The sequence below is a fragment of the Camelus bactrianus genome, chromosome 34 (assembly GCF_048773025.1).
Source record: "Camelus bactrianus isolate YW-2024 breed Bactrian camel chromosome 34, ASM4877302v1, whole genome shotgun sequence".
NCBI lineage: Eukaryota > Metazoa > Chordata > Mammalia > Artiodactyla > Camelidae > Camelus > Camelus bactrianus.
Window position 1 is genome coordinate 9278862 of NC_133572.1, and position 14910 is coordinate 9293771.

General features: G+C 36.3%; 2 protein-coding genes across 10 annotated transcripts in view; one reads left to right on the forward strand and one right to left on the reverse strand.

Moving 5' to 3' along the window:
• The window catches only part of C34H12orf60 (chromosome 34 C12orf60 homolog), a 71162-nt gene that overhangs the window by 489 nt on the left and 55763 nt on the right, over positions 1-14910 (forward strand). For 5 of the 9 annotated variants that reach the window (XR_006721840.2, XR_012504054.1, XR_006721842.2 and 2 more), the window contains exon 2: positions 4369-4455. The exons of 3 other annotated variants lie outside the window; for them this stretch is intronic. Coding sequence is in view for 1 of the 6 variants with exons in the window: in XM_045510275.2 (XP_045366231.1) it covers positions 11758-12489 (732 nt within the window). In the remaining 5 variants the exon portion in view is untranslated. Of the gene's footprint in view, positions 1-4368; positions 4456-11733; positions 13849-14910 lie in introns of those variants that run through there. One more of the 9 variants, XM_045510275.2, reaches the window with a different exon arrangement.
• On the reverse strand, positions 1831-10581 carry SMCO3 (single-pass membrane protein with coiled-coil domains 3). The gene is made up of 2 exons (XM_010946466.3): positions 9066-10581; positions 1831-2542 (listed from the first exon to the last, which is right to left on the reverse strand). The coding sequence occupies exon 2, from the start codon at positions 2524-2526 to the stop codon at positions 1849-1851; it is 678 nt and encodes a 225-aa protein (XP_010944768.1). The 5' UTR covers positions 2527-2542; positions 9066-10581; the 3' UTR covers positions 1831-1848.

The following is a 14910-nucleotide window of genomic DNA, read 5'->3' on the forward strand; positions in this document are numbered from 1 at the left end:
GAAGTCAATAGTTTTTACACACATGGAGCGTTTGTAGACCTTAGCAAATCAGTACCTGTATTAGTCCCAGATTGCTAATCTACAGGATTAGTTTTTTAAAGAGAAAATGTGGGGATGCATGTACAGTTTTAAATTTAATAGTGATTAAGTTGGTGTATTTTGGCTCTCTTCCCTCTGGTCTTCACCCGCCAAAAATCCTTCACGATGTCCCTATACAAAGGGGGTTATTTTCTTAGGCCAAATCTTCGTCCTTTCTTTTTTTATCTGCTCTTTGTCTAAGACTCCTCATATTTTCCCCTGAAAGGTAAATTGAAATACTTAAAAAAAAATCTAAGGACACGCTTGGTTATTTGTGATCTTAATCTGAGTATCCCTTACAGGAAAGTGTTAGATATAGATCAATTCTTACTATCATTTAAAAGTATTCCAAAGTATTGACGGAGATAACATTAATTTTTAGAGAATTTTTAAATAAGCACTTAACCTGTAAGACTGGTCCCTTACCTAAACCAACCTTTGTTTTAGAGAACTCTTGATTTGATCTTAGACTGAATTTTGAGTCCCAGAAGAGCAATAACAAGATATAAGTGTATAAATCAGATAATTAACATAAAATAAACTAAGGTTTAATTTTGGAGGTGAACAAAATTGTGATGTTTTGTAACTAATTAAAAACACTGATAGAAGAGAAGGAAAATGAAGAGGACGTTTGAAAAACTATACTATTTCATCTAGCTTTTTCATTTTTGAGATATGTTGGGTTTTTAAAATTTCAAGATACTTCTTGTACTTGGGTGCAAGAATCAACTATAACAAATATGTTCTTGCATCAGAACTTTTAAAGTAATTTTGTAAGCAGAACTCATGAGTCTCAATGGGAAATTATTGGTGAAGGGTTTAGAAAACACACAACTGCAGAAATTCAACTGAACCATTTGGCTTCCATAGCCTTGTGATTTTTCTGAAATTAGGTAATTAATAAAATGGACCACCTGAAGTTGCATAGAGGAAGGGAAGCGTCCTCTTTTCTGCTAGTATTGGAAATAAAATTTCCATTTTCTGAAAACTCATAAAGTAATAAATTACAACTTTCTTTTCAAGGACAGATTCTTAAGAGAGTAGTAAGTTCCTCTCCTGAATCTTAAATGTATTTTATATATACCTGGGATTTAGTTGTTTTTTTTAAAATTTCTAGAGTGGTTCAAATATTCATTTGAGTGATACTTAATCATCACACCACAGTTAGTCAGGATTGATTGCAATTATAGAAACAACTTTTATCTTTTTTAATTTTAACTTTTATCTTTTAAAGATCCACCCAGATTTCAATGTGTACTTAGAAGTTTACAAAACCATTGGGTCCTTTCATTATTAACGTAAATTGTTATAAATCACATTTCAGTCTATTCCAGTTTACAGAAAGTTGAATTTAAACTGATGGTCAAAATTATGGTAGTATTTCTATTCCATTCTAAGGCTCAGCGTTTGTATGTAGGCAGAAGTTACTAAGTATGTCCCCTTAGAACTAAATGATGCCTGAAGCTAATGGTAGAAATGAAAGCCTCTGCATTCGATGTAAATTTTAAGGATTTTTGACTGGGAATCAGTTGGTCCTGGGATGTAACTTTTACTCGCAGGGTCCAGAACCAACTGATCCAGGCGTTCATTGTTGGTAGAAGACTCTCTAGAGTCATCTAGTTATAGCATCTCCAATTCCTCTTTCTGAGTTGTTTACTTTGTTTATGTCTTTGTTGGAAGCTTATGGAAAGTGAACTTAATCAAAGAAGCAAAACACTATTATTGAGACAAAAGCAGAAAAATACTCCAGTGCCTATTAAAAGTGGCTGTTTATTTCATTTGGTGTTCCACTGTGTTGGTGACCTCAGTAATGGCATGATGATATTTTTCTGAAGCTGACTTGAATTCCACCAGATGCTTCTCGTAACTTTTGATGGCTGCTTGAAGCTGTGTTTTCTCCACTGCTCCCAGGATGGCACGGAAGATCATATCTATGCCTAGGCCAAGAACAGCCACTCCTATGCTGCCAAGGAGAGAAGCACCAATTTGAGCTAGCACAGTGACCAATTTGTTAATTATGCCAGTTGCGATATTTGAGCCCACAAGTTTAACAGCCACTGCACTGGCAGCAGAAGTAGCTTCTCCCAAGATGACTGAAATAACCTTTTGTACTATTGCAATTTTCTCTGTTTCTCTTTCCTTAATATCCTGAAGTTTTCTATAAAGGGTTGGCTCTAGTTTATCTTTCAGTGCTTCATCAACCTTTTGCAGTTCTTTCTGGATTTTCATTATGGCTTGGATGATGATATCACAGTTCTCTTTGATGGTCCCATCTCTTTTCATTTCAATGGAGGCCAGCCTGCACCCTAAGTGCATATTTAAAACCCCAGTCAGCTTATTGGTGGCATAGAAGCTGTCAGATAAGCAGTCCAGGAGCTCCTGGTGAAGACGGTGTACTTCTTGCCTCCTTCTTGGGTTCTCTGGGTAGAGGAGGTCACTCTGAGCCATATTTCAAAAATGATCTCTGAAAAGTACAACAGTAAATCTTTACTAAAAATCTTGAAAAAATATCTGCTGTGTGCATAGATTTGACCAGGAAGTCTTACTTTATGAATGGCAAAGTAGTATGCTATGTAAGGACATTCTCAGAAAACTCAATGGGTTTTCGTAACAATTTTTTTGAAACTGGGAGTCAATGTACGAAAATAGGGTAACAAAATACAACCTATTGATGCATTAATTAAGGCACTAGATTTTGCGGTGGGGGAAATCCTAGATAGGAAATATTTGTGTTTATCAAGCATCTGATTATTAATAAATGTGATTATTTCCAAGTAATACTTAGTAACATGTTTGAAACAGACCACAGTTTGAAACGGTTAGTTCTTGATTACCAGTACTCCTTAATTTCCCCAGCTCCTAGTCACCACATTGAATAGATGTACCAGATTGTTTTTTCTAATATTTGGAGTTAAATTAGTAGGACCAGAAGAATATTAAGATATCCGAGTTTACAGGGCAATAATACCTAATTTTATTTATATACTCTCTTATTTTAATTTACAACAATCAAAAAACTGTATTTTTACAGGCAAATTATTTGCTCTCTAAACCTAAGGGACATCCAGAGGCAACACATATAACATTAGAATCTTTAAAAAAAAAATCTTTGTGATAAAAGTGTATGTTCAAGATTCCTTGGATTAAAATCTCACTTGGGGAGACAGTGGGCATGGTGGAAGGGCCAGGGCCATTATGACTATCTCTCTGGTTCTCCATTTGCAAAGCTTAAAAGCAAACTTAAAAATTAAATTATTTAGAATTGCCTACATTGCACTTGGCCATTATTAAGATAACCTAGAGTTAGCCTCAGAAAGAAGATGATGCTATTTCACAGAAGTATGAAGGAGTAGGTGGCGAGAGTACACCACAGGATGGATAAAATAAGCCAAGTAGGAGCCTTCTTGAGTTCGTACTTTGGGCTCAGAGAAAGAAGGAACGGGCATATTCTTCTGAGTGAATCGGGGTGAAAGTTTGAGCCCAGTAAGAGCAATGTTCCTCAAAATGCACACCTGGAGTGGGCTTACTCTGTGCCTGACGCTTTCATTTCTAGCTTAAACTCTTGAGAGAAAAGAAGGAGAAAATGGAGTCCTTTGTACCTGTGTGGAGTCTGGCACATTGTCTCTTTGAGTAAACAACATCCTGATTCATTTGGGCCCTATGTTTTCTAGGACTATGGTTCTTAGCCCAGGTATGGGGAACCTCAGAAGCACGAGATGAAGGGGAGAGTAGACTCAGTGGCAGAGCGCACGCACAGCACGCACTTGGTCCTGGGTTCACTCCCTAGTATCTCCCATTAACGAACCTCTCCCCCTGCCAAAAATAAAGAATGTAAAATATCTCATTTAGAAGCGTGGGATGAAGGTGTTTTCTCTCAAGCAGGTAGACACGAACATAACCTATCCTCCAAGTCATAAAGATACAAAATGGAAATGGAAAGGGGGAAATTTTTGAAAACTGGATTAGGAACATAATTTACGCTCTTGTATTTGGGAAAATGCACTGGTACCCCTGGTGGAATGAATTATATCATGGACAGAAATTCATTTTTACCTTTGATTCCGATACAGGATACATGCTTACCCACGACAGACACAAATCTCCACAAATCAGTAATGAGAAAATATTTCAGTTCCCCTTAAAGAAATTGTTTGTTGAGAGTCCATTAAATATTTCCCAAACTTACCATTGTATTGCAAACTGCAGTTTGGTAACCACAAACTGGGACTTTGATTTCTCTTCTTTCTCCTAGAAATTTTACCTTAAACTTTTTTCTTTTTTGGTTCCTAGTTTTCAGATCTTATCATGAAGTGAAAACTCCAGTTTCTGACATTGAATTCAGAAGATCACCAACTACATCCCTATTCAGATATTTAGGTGAGAGGAGTCTTTCTTACCCTGAAAAAGTGGAAAATTTCTCTTGCAGCTACCATATGCCATTATCTGAAGGCATAGCTTAGAAAAAAAGTGTGTGGGTCTATTTGCCTCAAGATAAACACATGGGGAGATGAACCTCCTCCCTTCGTAGGAAGTTGAATGCTGCCAAGTGGTCAGTTCCTTCCCAGTTAATTCATTGTTTTGATACCACTCAACAAATGAATCATAAAATACATCTGAAAGACTAAATAAGTGAGCCAACTTTTTTTTTTTTTTCAGGAAAAGTAATGATGGGACTTTTCTCTCCCTAAACAACAACAAAAAAAAACCACCATAAAAACACAATATCAACCAGTATTGTACAGGTGCAAGAGTAGATGATCCCTGAAGGAGACCCTTCTATACATTTGATTTAACATATAATAAATGTAGAGTGTCAGAATAATTGAAATTAGTATTCCATAATGGGCTGGCTTGTGGAGGATTAAAAGTTAATTAAAAAATGTTATCAGTGTAACATACGTAAAAAAGTCAGATGATAAAATAGCTAGAAGAAAACAGATAATTTTCAGATGTCTTTATGGAAAGCTTTATAACCTTAAGACCAATAGATACATGTTTGACCAACACAAAAATTTTTGACTAACAAAGATGACATGTAAAAACAACTGAAAGCAAACTGGTTAAGATGCAGGAAAAATGGAAAAATATTGATTTCTAAAGAATGTTGTTATTGTATATCTTATGAATAATCTTATGACTAAACATGGAAACATCTCTGAACAGACTGTAAAAGAAAAACTAGTAATTAATTGATGAAAAACGGTCAGTCTTACCAGAAATTGGACACAATACATTTTCAGCTACAAAAGTAATTTTTCTTTCCTTTATATAGTCAAGCACCTGCACATGCACTTTTATGCCCTTCCTAGGTTCCAGATATCCATAATTTTGTGTCAGTAACAATTTTGAATAAGAGACATCATGGTGTGCTCAGAATTGTTTTTCACATCTAGTGAAAAAGACTTTTCTGAGTCAGCTTTGCCTCCTTTTTTTCCCCCAGGGAAGGGCACTGGGAGGCTTCCTTATGCAAATAGGTCTTATACCTGCTTCAGTACTGAGTACAGTTTAAGATTATTTCCATCGCAACAGTGAGATAAATGCTAGAGAATTAGATGGAGGAGAGGTCAGATTTGAAGGTGAAACCAATGAATTATGTTTTGAATGGTGAAATTTGAAGAGCCCAATGAAGGAAGTAATTTAATAATTCAGTGATGATTTATTTAATCGTCCTTACTATCATAAGGTAGTATGATAGGCTCTGGAGAGCAAACAGAAATAAAACAGACATTGTTGCTGCTTTTGTGGAATTTCTAACCTGGTTAGTTAGTTAAGACAGATTTAAGATTACAGTGTCAAATTGATAGCAATATGTCACACAGAATTAGAGGTGGTACTTGCATTGTGCAAGTTCAAATTTTAAAGAACTCACAGTTTAATGATATTGACACCAGGGCCATGAGACATTTGGTCACCTAGGAAGGCTTAACAATTTGTACCCTTTCAAACAGATACTCCTAAATATGTGCTTGGTACTTAGAGAAGAGATTATACACCACGTGAAAAATCTTAGTTGACAAATGTGGCATTTCCACTATTGCCCGTGACGGTTTAGTTCTGATGCTTCTGTTGCTTGCTTCACTCAGCAAAACAAAAGCCTTACTTCTGTTGGAGTCGCCCTTCCTAAAAATCACAGTTGTTACGTAGGCATGCCTCAAGTGATGTCAAAATACATAGTACTGTGCCCAAGAGGAGTTCTGGGCTGTATACTTTCCCCTATCTTGTTACGTTTTCAGGGATGACCTTTTAAATATTGACTTTAAATTTTAATCTTTTAAAAATCACTTCAAAGTCATATAAAAAAAATGACTTTTAAAGGTTGGCATCAGCAGGTGTCACAGTGGTGTGCTTAATCCAGCTCTGATTATCTGCACCTTTTGTATGGCAGATGTGAACTTTTATGTTATTTGTTATCACTTGAGAGTGCTCCCTGTCAGTGATGGGCAGTTAGCATCCACTTCTGCACAGCAGAGTTTGTGCTGCTATATGAGGTTTTATTGTGGTGGTTCCTGAAATTGGGTCTAACGAGCCCTGGGGCAGCCTGCCGGGGAGTTGCTAGCCAGCAGGGGGAGCTCGTGGTCACCCGCTGGCCAGTTTTAACTCAGCCTTTGCTGAAGCAGCTGTGCTTTCTTCGCGGCTGTGTTTGGGCTGTGGGTGCCTAAAATTTTATAGAGGAGACTTCTGTTGCTAAAACAAAGTTTGGAAACCACATGCATTTTGACTTTTTGTTTCTAAAAAAGAAGTAAACAAATCTGGAAGTACTGATACCAGTGATCAGTTTGTCTTAGGAACTTGGAAGGAAAACAAAGACTAGCTTCAGATGGATTTTTATTGAACCTAACTCATTAAATTTTGTTGAAATGAGAAGGAAACATTCATTATTAAAGAGCAAATACACTGATGATTGTATCTAAAAGTTAAGGTTTATTTAGTAATGCTATACAGTTGTTTTAGTTTTTCAGGAAAGGAACCACCTTACAAAATAAAAATGTATTGATTACCACACGTGTAAATACAAATGTACCAGGGTACTGTTGTAAATGACAGTAATGCATTGACTATCGAGTGCTATAGGAATTTAAAGAGAAAAATTAATATTGAGGTGACTAGAGGAGGCTTCATAGAGAAAGTGACATGTGATTGTGCTTTGATGGATGGTAGAATAACCATGAAGATATTAAAAGATTTGATAAAATGAAGTATTTTAAGTTAATAGCAATAATATATAAACACTTTAAAATATAGATGGAAAAACACACATAAACCTACTGCATCTTAATTGTTTTTTTGTTATTCTTTCCCGGAATTTGTTTAAATGCATCAGTAGTTTTACAAAGTTGTGATGGTAGTATAAATAAAATTTTTGTCTTATATTAACTTAAACACTTTCCCCTATTTCTAGTTTTAGAATCATTTTATTGGTTAGAGAAAATATACATACTTATGTGCATATTTTATAAAGTATTTCTGATATCTTTAGTATAATTTAATAAATCCTTAATCATTTCACTATCTTTTAATACTGAATCTTTTAACTTTTAACAAAGTGCATTTTAACTTGTCTTTTAACTATGTGTGTTTTAATACACATAGTTCTTTTTTTTCCCCTTCAATTATCTGAATTATTTCCTCAGGATAAATTTCCAGGGGAAATTCAGATTATATAAATGTATAATTTATATAATCAATAGGAATTAAAATTTTTTATTACTTTTAATAGGTATTGCAAATGCATTCCAAAAACTTTTATACTAACATCAAAATAAATTTTTACAGCAGGACCCTGGGCATATTTCAAAGTCAAAGACAGTTCTGTTAAATATTGTTGATTTGGGGAACATATAGTCAAAGTTTGAAGAGTTCTTGCCTTTCTGGAAGTACATCCTGAAAAAGTTAATGATGAAATTATATTGATATTTGCTTCCAAATAATCTAGAAGGGAGATTGGAGTAGGTTTATAGAGGAAAGAAGATCAATCTTGTTTTGATAATATTTGAAGCTGGGTTAGGGGTACACAGGAGTTCATTATATTATTGTCTCCACTTCTGCGTATGTTTGAACTCTTCCCGTAATAACAAAAACAGAGAGAAAGGGAAAAAGACAAAAAACAAAAAAAAACCATGACCCTGCCCAAGCTTCTGCTGTTTGATCATTAGTGCTGTCTCAGGCTTTACCGTTCTCCCTGCTGTCACTTGTCCTCACTATCCACGTTGGGCCCCATTTTCATGCAAGCTTCACTTATTTGGGAGTGTGAGTATAGGATACGGGTAAAGTCAGAAGCTTTTCAGGGGATGATAACAGCTACTAATTAGTCCTGAGCCTGCTTCTTTAATTTAAATCAAAAGTTTTAAAAGAAAACGTGATCATTGTGTGATGATGCTCTGATGCAAATTCTTCAAAAGAATATTTTGGAGCAAAAAACAATATCACGCTTACTCATCAGCACTTATCAAATGTTCACTTGGGAAACCTCTATCATGTGCCTTGAGGCATTAAAAAAAGCAGCCGATGTTTCTTGCCTTCAAGAAGACAATAATCTATTTGGAGACACACAGCAAGTGTTCAGTGATATTTAAATATAATACAACTTATGAAGGAGCATAAACACTGTACATTAACTAAGATTAGATTGCACATTCATTCTCTCATAGATACTGAATGCTTGAATTAATGTTAAAGACATAATGGGAAATGTTACAATCCATGTAACAAAACACTTTCATGCATGTGTCACTTCATCCTTACTCTTTTCTAAATTTGGCCTTTACTGCTTTATCTTCTCCCTCTGACTTAATTATATAAGCTGTTAGTTTTCTTCTTTCTGAATGTCTTTAGAAAAGTGATCACAAGGAACATGCCATAGGATTCACTTAAAGTTGTTTTGTTACTTTATTATGTTTATGGTTAGGATTCAGATCTGACGTGTATCACTCTTTAATATGGAAAAAGGGTGTTATATCAATACTAACAGAAATAGCCATATTGCTTACCTTGCCGTGTCTCTGAGTTCAGTGGGCCCAGTGCTGTTTAGGAGCACTGCTGAAGTGCTTTTTCATCTGGTTTCATCTGGATGTTTCTGATGGAATGTGATGACTTACAGGCTTTGCTGGTCTCTGCTGGGTCCCTCTGCCTGTCTGGTTCATTGGCTGTTTGTTCATGGTTTAGTTCTCCAAATTCTTCTTTTTCCTATATTAATATAAAATTGGTATAATATTAAGTAATATAATTTGAAAGACTAATATAGTGGTAAAACATTCAATTTTTTGTTCTTTAATGGACTTTTTTTGTTGTTGAAAAGTGCTATCCTACTGAGCTAATTCAGTTCAGTAGAGAAGCTGCCTCTTTGATTGAAGCACTCAGATTTTGGGCTTCCATCTTGTCAGCTATTCCAGATACTAAATTTCCTTTAGCTTCTGTTGCATTTGTACCTCCTGTTGCTGACTACCCTGTTTAGGTTCTCAAGAGATGTAAATACAGATATTTTCAGCCAGAGGTGTTTTGTTTGTGTGTGCGTTCTTCTTTCTTGGCTGGACGTTCTGCTCTTCATCACTATCTCTGTTATCTTGGTGAATTGTCTTGACAATATAAAAGCCTTAAAGACCAACTTGACTCCTTTCCCTTAAAGCTTAGGTTACAGGTTTCCAGGCTTCTTCCTCTAGATTCTGTCCTAATCCTCACTGATTCCGTTATAGCAAAGACACATCAGAAGCAATGAAATGACTCAGCCTCAGTATAACTTAGTGGGAAGACCATGGACTTTAGAATTGGACAGTCCCCACTTTGTGTGCCCAAAGTACCACCTACTAGGCATGTAACCCTGGGAAGGGAATTTAATTTCTCTTGTTTTTTAAATTGGTGTCATGTATTAGTTCCGAATTTATAGAATGTCATAAGGATTACAAGAGATAATAAATGTAAAACACTTGGCATGGGGCCTGATATATGGGGAGAACTTACTAACTGGTAGCTGGACTTCTTATATTAACAACAGTAATTCCTGTGGTTATTGAGTGGGTAGATGATTCAGAACCAAGGTGCCTTTTAGGAGTCATCTGCATACGGATGGCATTTGTAGTTATGGGGACAGATGAGATCTTGAAGTGAGAAAGTGTAGAATATAATGAGGGTCGAAGACACAGCCTTGCAGAGCTTAGGAGACTGGAGAGACACTGGTGGTATAATGAAGAGAAGCTTGCTTGAATAAGTAAATGCTTAGGGAGGATATGGAAGGACCAGAGTTGTACAACATCCTGGAGGCCTCAGGAGGGGAAGACTTTGAAGTAGGAAAAGGTATTCAGCAATTTTAAATAATGCAGAGAACGCCAGATGGTTAGGGCCTGGAAATAGGCCAGTAGGTTTGATAATTAGATGCTCTTGGTGCCCTATGGTAAAATAAAGAGGGACAGAATAAATTGCAGTGATGTAAAGAATTTCTCTCTTGAGAAATCTGAGAATTGAAGGAATGAGATGGAATCATTACTTGAAGGGAAATCAGTGTCAAACTATTCTTTTTTTTTTTTTTTTTTAACCAAGTAAGGAACTGAGTATATATGTAATTAAAGGAGCAGGAAAAATAAAGAGGGAGAGATGGAGAACACAAGATGTATTTGTCGTCAAGGGCTGCCATAATAAAATACCATAGACTGGAGGCTTGAACAACAGAAACGTACTTTCTCACAGCTCTGGAGCCTGGGAAATCTTAAGACCAAGGTACCAGTCCATTCAGTTTTTGGTGAGGGCCCCCTTCGTGGTTTGCAGACAGTGACTTTCTTGCTGCGTCCTCACAAGGTGGAGAGAGCAAGTGAGGGAGCTCTCTGGTGTTTCCTCCTTCAAGGATACTTAAACTGCCGTATCAAGGCCTTGCCCTTATGATTTCATTTAACTATAATTACTTCCTAATAGACCCTGTCTCCAAATACAGTCATATTGAGAGTTAGGGCTTCAACGTATAAATTTTTGGAGGACACGGTTTAGTACACAGTACAAGAGAAAGGGGAGATGATTGACAGAGCAGAATTTTAGAGGAAATACCAAAAAGAAGTTGTGAACATTGGTTAGAGACATTGACATTTCTCTCTACAGCAGAAGAGGTGGACTTGTCACGAGAGTACAGAAACATTTTTTATGCAGGACAGGCATTTTGGGAGTTTACATTAGAAGGTCTTGACCTTTGGAATGCTGCACTTCCTCAATCTGCTGTTATCCACCTTTCAGAGTTATTTGATAGTTACTTTGCATATTCCACCCAGAATTTTTAGTTGTAATCAGTAGGAAAGATTAGATGGAGTGTAGTTGCTCTATCTTAACTGGAACCAGAGCCCCTCTATGTAATTTTTTAATGCTTTATCCAGTCTTCTCCACTAGATTAAACAGTTACTGAGGGTAATAACCTGAGAATGGTATCACTCCAAATATTAGCATGTTTAATTCAGGATCCAGCACACCATATTTGATATGCAATTTAAATGTAATAAACCACCCCTAATCTACTCTATTTTAATTATTTTTATCAAAGGACAAGATCATTTCTACTTTAAAGCTTGTTTAGCTTTCTACCATTTGATAGGAGTTTTCCTCATATTTAGATTATACGTTCCATCTCTCTCTGACTGACAGACATACTTTTAGTTTTCACTTGGTTTACTGCTTGCTTTACAGTGCTGAGACATTTCTGCTGGAGAAATGTCTTCAGAGGTGGAAAAGGATAAAGAGAGGCTGGTTCAAGCTGCCAAAACATTCTTCTTTCACGTGCAAGATCTCGCTTCCTTCACAAATACACTCACCAAATTGTTTAACAGCAATATGAACACCCAGATCTCCTTGATGACTGTGAGAAACGATGGTAACGTTAAGGATGTCTTTGAACAGATGCTCAGAATTTTTAAGGAAGTGCAGTCTGCAGTGGAGGCAAAGCACAACAAAATGCAGAGTGATCCTTTGAGTTCCAAGATCGCAGCAGCCATGTGCTCTGTGGCTGAGAAGAGTAGCAGTGTAAAGGAGCTGCAGCAGTCCGCTAAAGAGATGTTCCACAATATCCACATACCAGCCCTTGTCTCTGTGCTGAATAGTAGTAATGTCCTTGAGAGTTTGGAGTCCTCTCTTTCACTCTTAATGAAATATCCTATCATGAATCTTCAATTAAGTGACTTCTATAGAAAAGACACCAAAGAGCAATCAGATGCCACCGCATCTGAGAAAAGCCCAAGTCCAGGTCCATCCAAAGCCACTACAATAGATGCCTTGAACAAGTTGCAGGATGCACTGAACACTGAGAATGCCAAGAACACAATTAAGTCAGCCGCAGATCAGTTGGAGCAAGTTGTCAAAACTATGGGACCAATCTTAGAGACCCTCCAAAAAGCCATAAAAACTATGGAAGCCAAGTTTTCTGTGTTTAAGAAAGCCAGTGATTAGTAGGAGGGAGACAGAAGTGCTCACTTTGTCAGAAAACCAATTCAAATCCTGTGAGTTTTCATAATACTTTCTAAGACCTTGGATGCCAGACATGTGGTCTGTTGGGGCATGAGTTCAAAGAGTAGTCACCTGGCAAACCATTTACCTCAAGTTTTGCTTTATTCAAATAAAAATGAACAAAGAAATCCTGCTTGAAATGGCAGTTACTGAAAAGAATATATTATTCAAAACAATCAGGTTTGGTTTATGTAAAAAAGAGGTTGTTTCTAAACATATTTCATCTTCAAGATAATTAAAATAGCCCTCAACTAATTTCCACTCTTCATAATCCTATTTCTAGTTCCTACAGTGCAAAGTCCAGGTAAATGTACCCATTATCATTAAATAATCTGGCAGAAACTACCGTTCAGTCCTAGGAAGCATAAACTTCCATATTTTTATCACTCATGTACCAATTTTTATATACTTTAGTGCCTTGCCCATCATGAGCCATCACTAAATACTTTTAATATGATTTATCTAAAAGTAAATAAGAACAGTGAGTGAGGAGTAATAGACTTGTCTTGTTTGTGTGAATAGGACGAGAGCAGATGAGTTATTCTTGTTTGTCTCCTACTGAGATCTTATAATTAGGAGATATTGGAGGCTGGAAAATGAAGGTGCTCTATCTAACCTTTCACAAAGAAGATAGCATAACACTTGTTACTTGACCATAAAAGAAGTAAGATTTCTGAGCTGTGCTTGTATTAGGGATGAAAAGTTAGACATCCATTTGCCTACCTTAACATCTTGGGCTCCCATGGATTGCAAATGAGTGTATGCTCTCAAGATTGCCCTATGTCACATGATACCCAGTAGGGACTTTGTTAAGAACAAGAAAAGCAATGAGTAACTCTAGTTTGTTTTTTTTTTTTAAATACGGAATTTACTATTCACTTTAAAAGTAGTTAACTCTAGTTCTCCATTGGGGTTTTCCTTCTAAGAATTTTCCTCATTTAAACATTTTCTTGTTTAAAATTTTAAATCCCATTTTCTCCTTAAAAAATGTTTCCTTACACTCTATTCAAAATAAAGAAAAAAGGTCTGAAGCATGAGAAACTAGAAGGGAAAGAAATTATGAGCGTTAGATGGAGACAAAGAAAATGCTCTATTTACATATTCTTTTAATTTTTATTTATTTATTTATTTAATTTTTTTTTTATTGAGCTATAGTCAGTTACAATGTATCAGTTTCTGGTGTACAGCACAATGTCTGAGTCATGCATATACATACATATATTCATTATCATATTCTTTTCCATTAACAGTTATTACAAGATATTTGAATATAGTTCCTTGTGCTCTATAGAAGACATTTTTTAATCTGTTTTTATATATAGTGGCTAACATTTGCGAATCTCAAACTCCCAGATTTATCCTTTTCCACCCTCTTTCCCCAGTAACCATAAGATTGTTTACTGTGTCTGTGAGTCTGTTTCTGTTTATGAGGTCATTAGTGTCATCTTTTTTTTTTTAAATTCCACATATAAGTGATATCAGGTCATATTTTCCTTTCTCTTTCTGGCTTACTCCACTTAGAATGACAATCTCCAGGTCCATCCATGTTGCTGCAAATGGCATTTTTATTCTTTTTTATGGCTGAGTAGTATTCCATTGTATAGATATACCACAACTTCTTTTACATATTCTTTAAAAATTTTTTATTTTATTTTTGTTATTTACTTTTGGGAGGGAGATAATTGGGTTTATTTGTTCATCTATTTAATTTTAGAGGCACTACTGGGGATTGAGCCCAGGACCTCATATGTGCTAAGCATGTGCTCTAGCACTTGAGGTATATCGTCCCTCCATCATTTACATATTCTTTAGCCAGCTGTGAAGTCACTTATGTGAAGGTTGCAGAAGACCTCCCTAATCATGGCGCCTTTGAAGTTGTACTTTTGTCAGCTTGAGCCAAGAGCCCAGCTCCAAAGCCACAGCTGCTATTGTAATTACCATTGTAACTTTATATTAGTTATCTATTCCATTCTCCCTACCAATAAGACCTTCAGAATGCCCTATGGTAAGGGTCGAGGGGATTTTGAACATTTCTAGGGCTTAGAGGGCCTGGAAAAGGATGAGTTTCAATACATTAACTCTGCATTTTCTCTCCACTCTAAAGCTGAATCCTCGCTCGCTGGCAGTAGATACCCATTAACAACTATCTTATTTTGAGGAAGCTCTTGAGCTGATCCATTTGCTACTCTCCTCTCAGAAAGACACATATACAAATGAGAGGAGGGAGGTGCACCTCTTTGTTACCTTTTCTGAACCTATGTGTCTGGAGCTTCACTTGCCTTTTCTTGGACTTAGGGTTGTATACCAGGATGTTGCTGGGGGACACAGATGGAAATGAATGGGGCAAAGAAAAGTCCTGGGTCA

Excerpts from the sequence above, each read along its gene's own strand:
- SMCO3 (XM_010946466.3), bottom strand. The coding sequence starts at position 2,526 with ATGGCTCAGAGTGACCTCCTCTACCCAGAGAACCCAAGAAGGAGGCAA.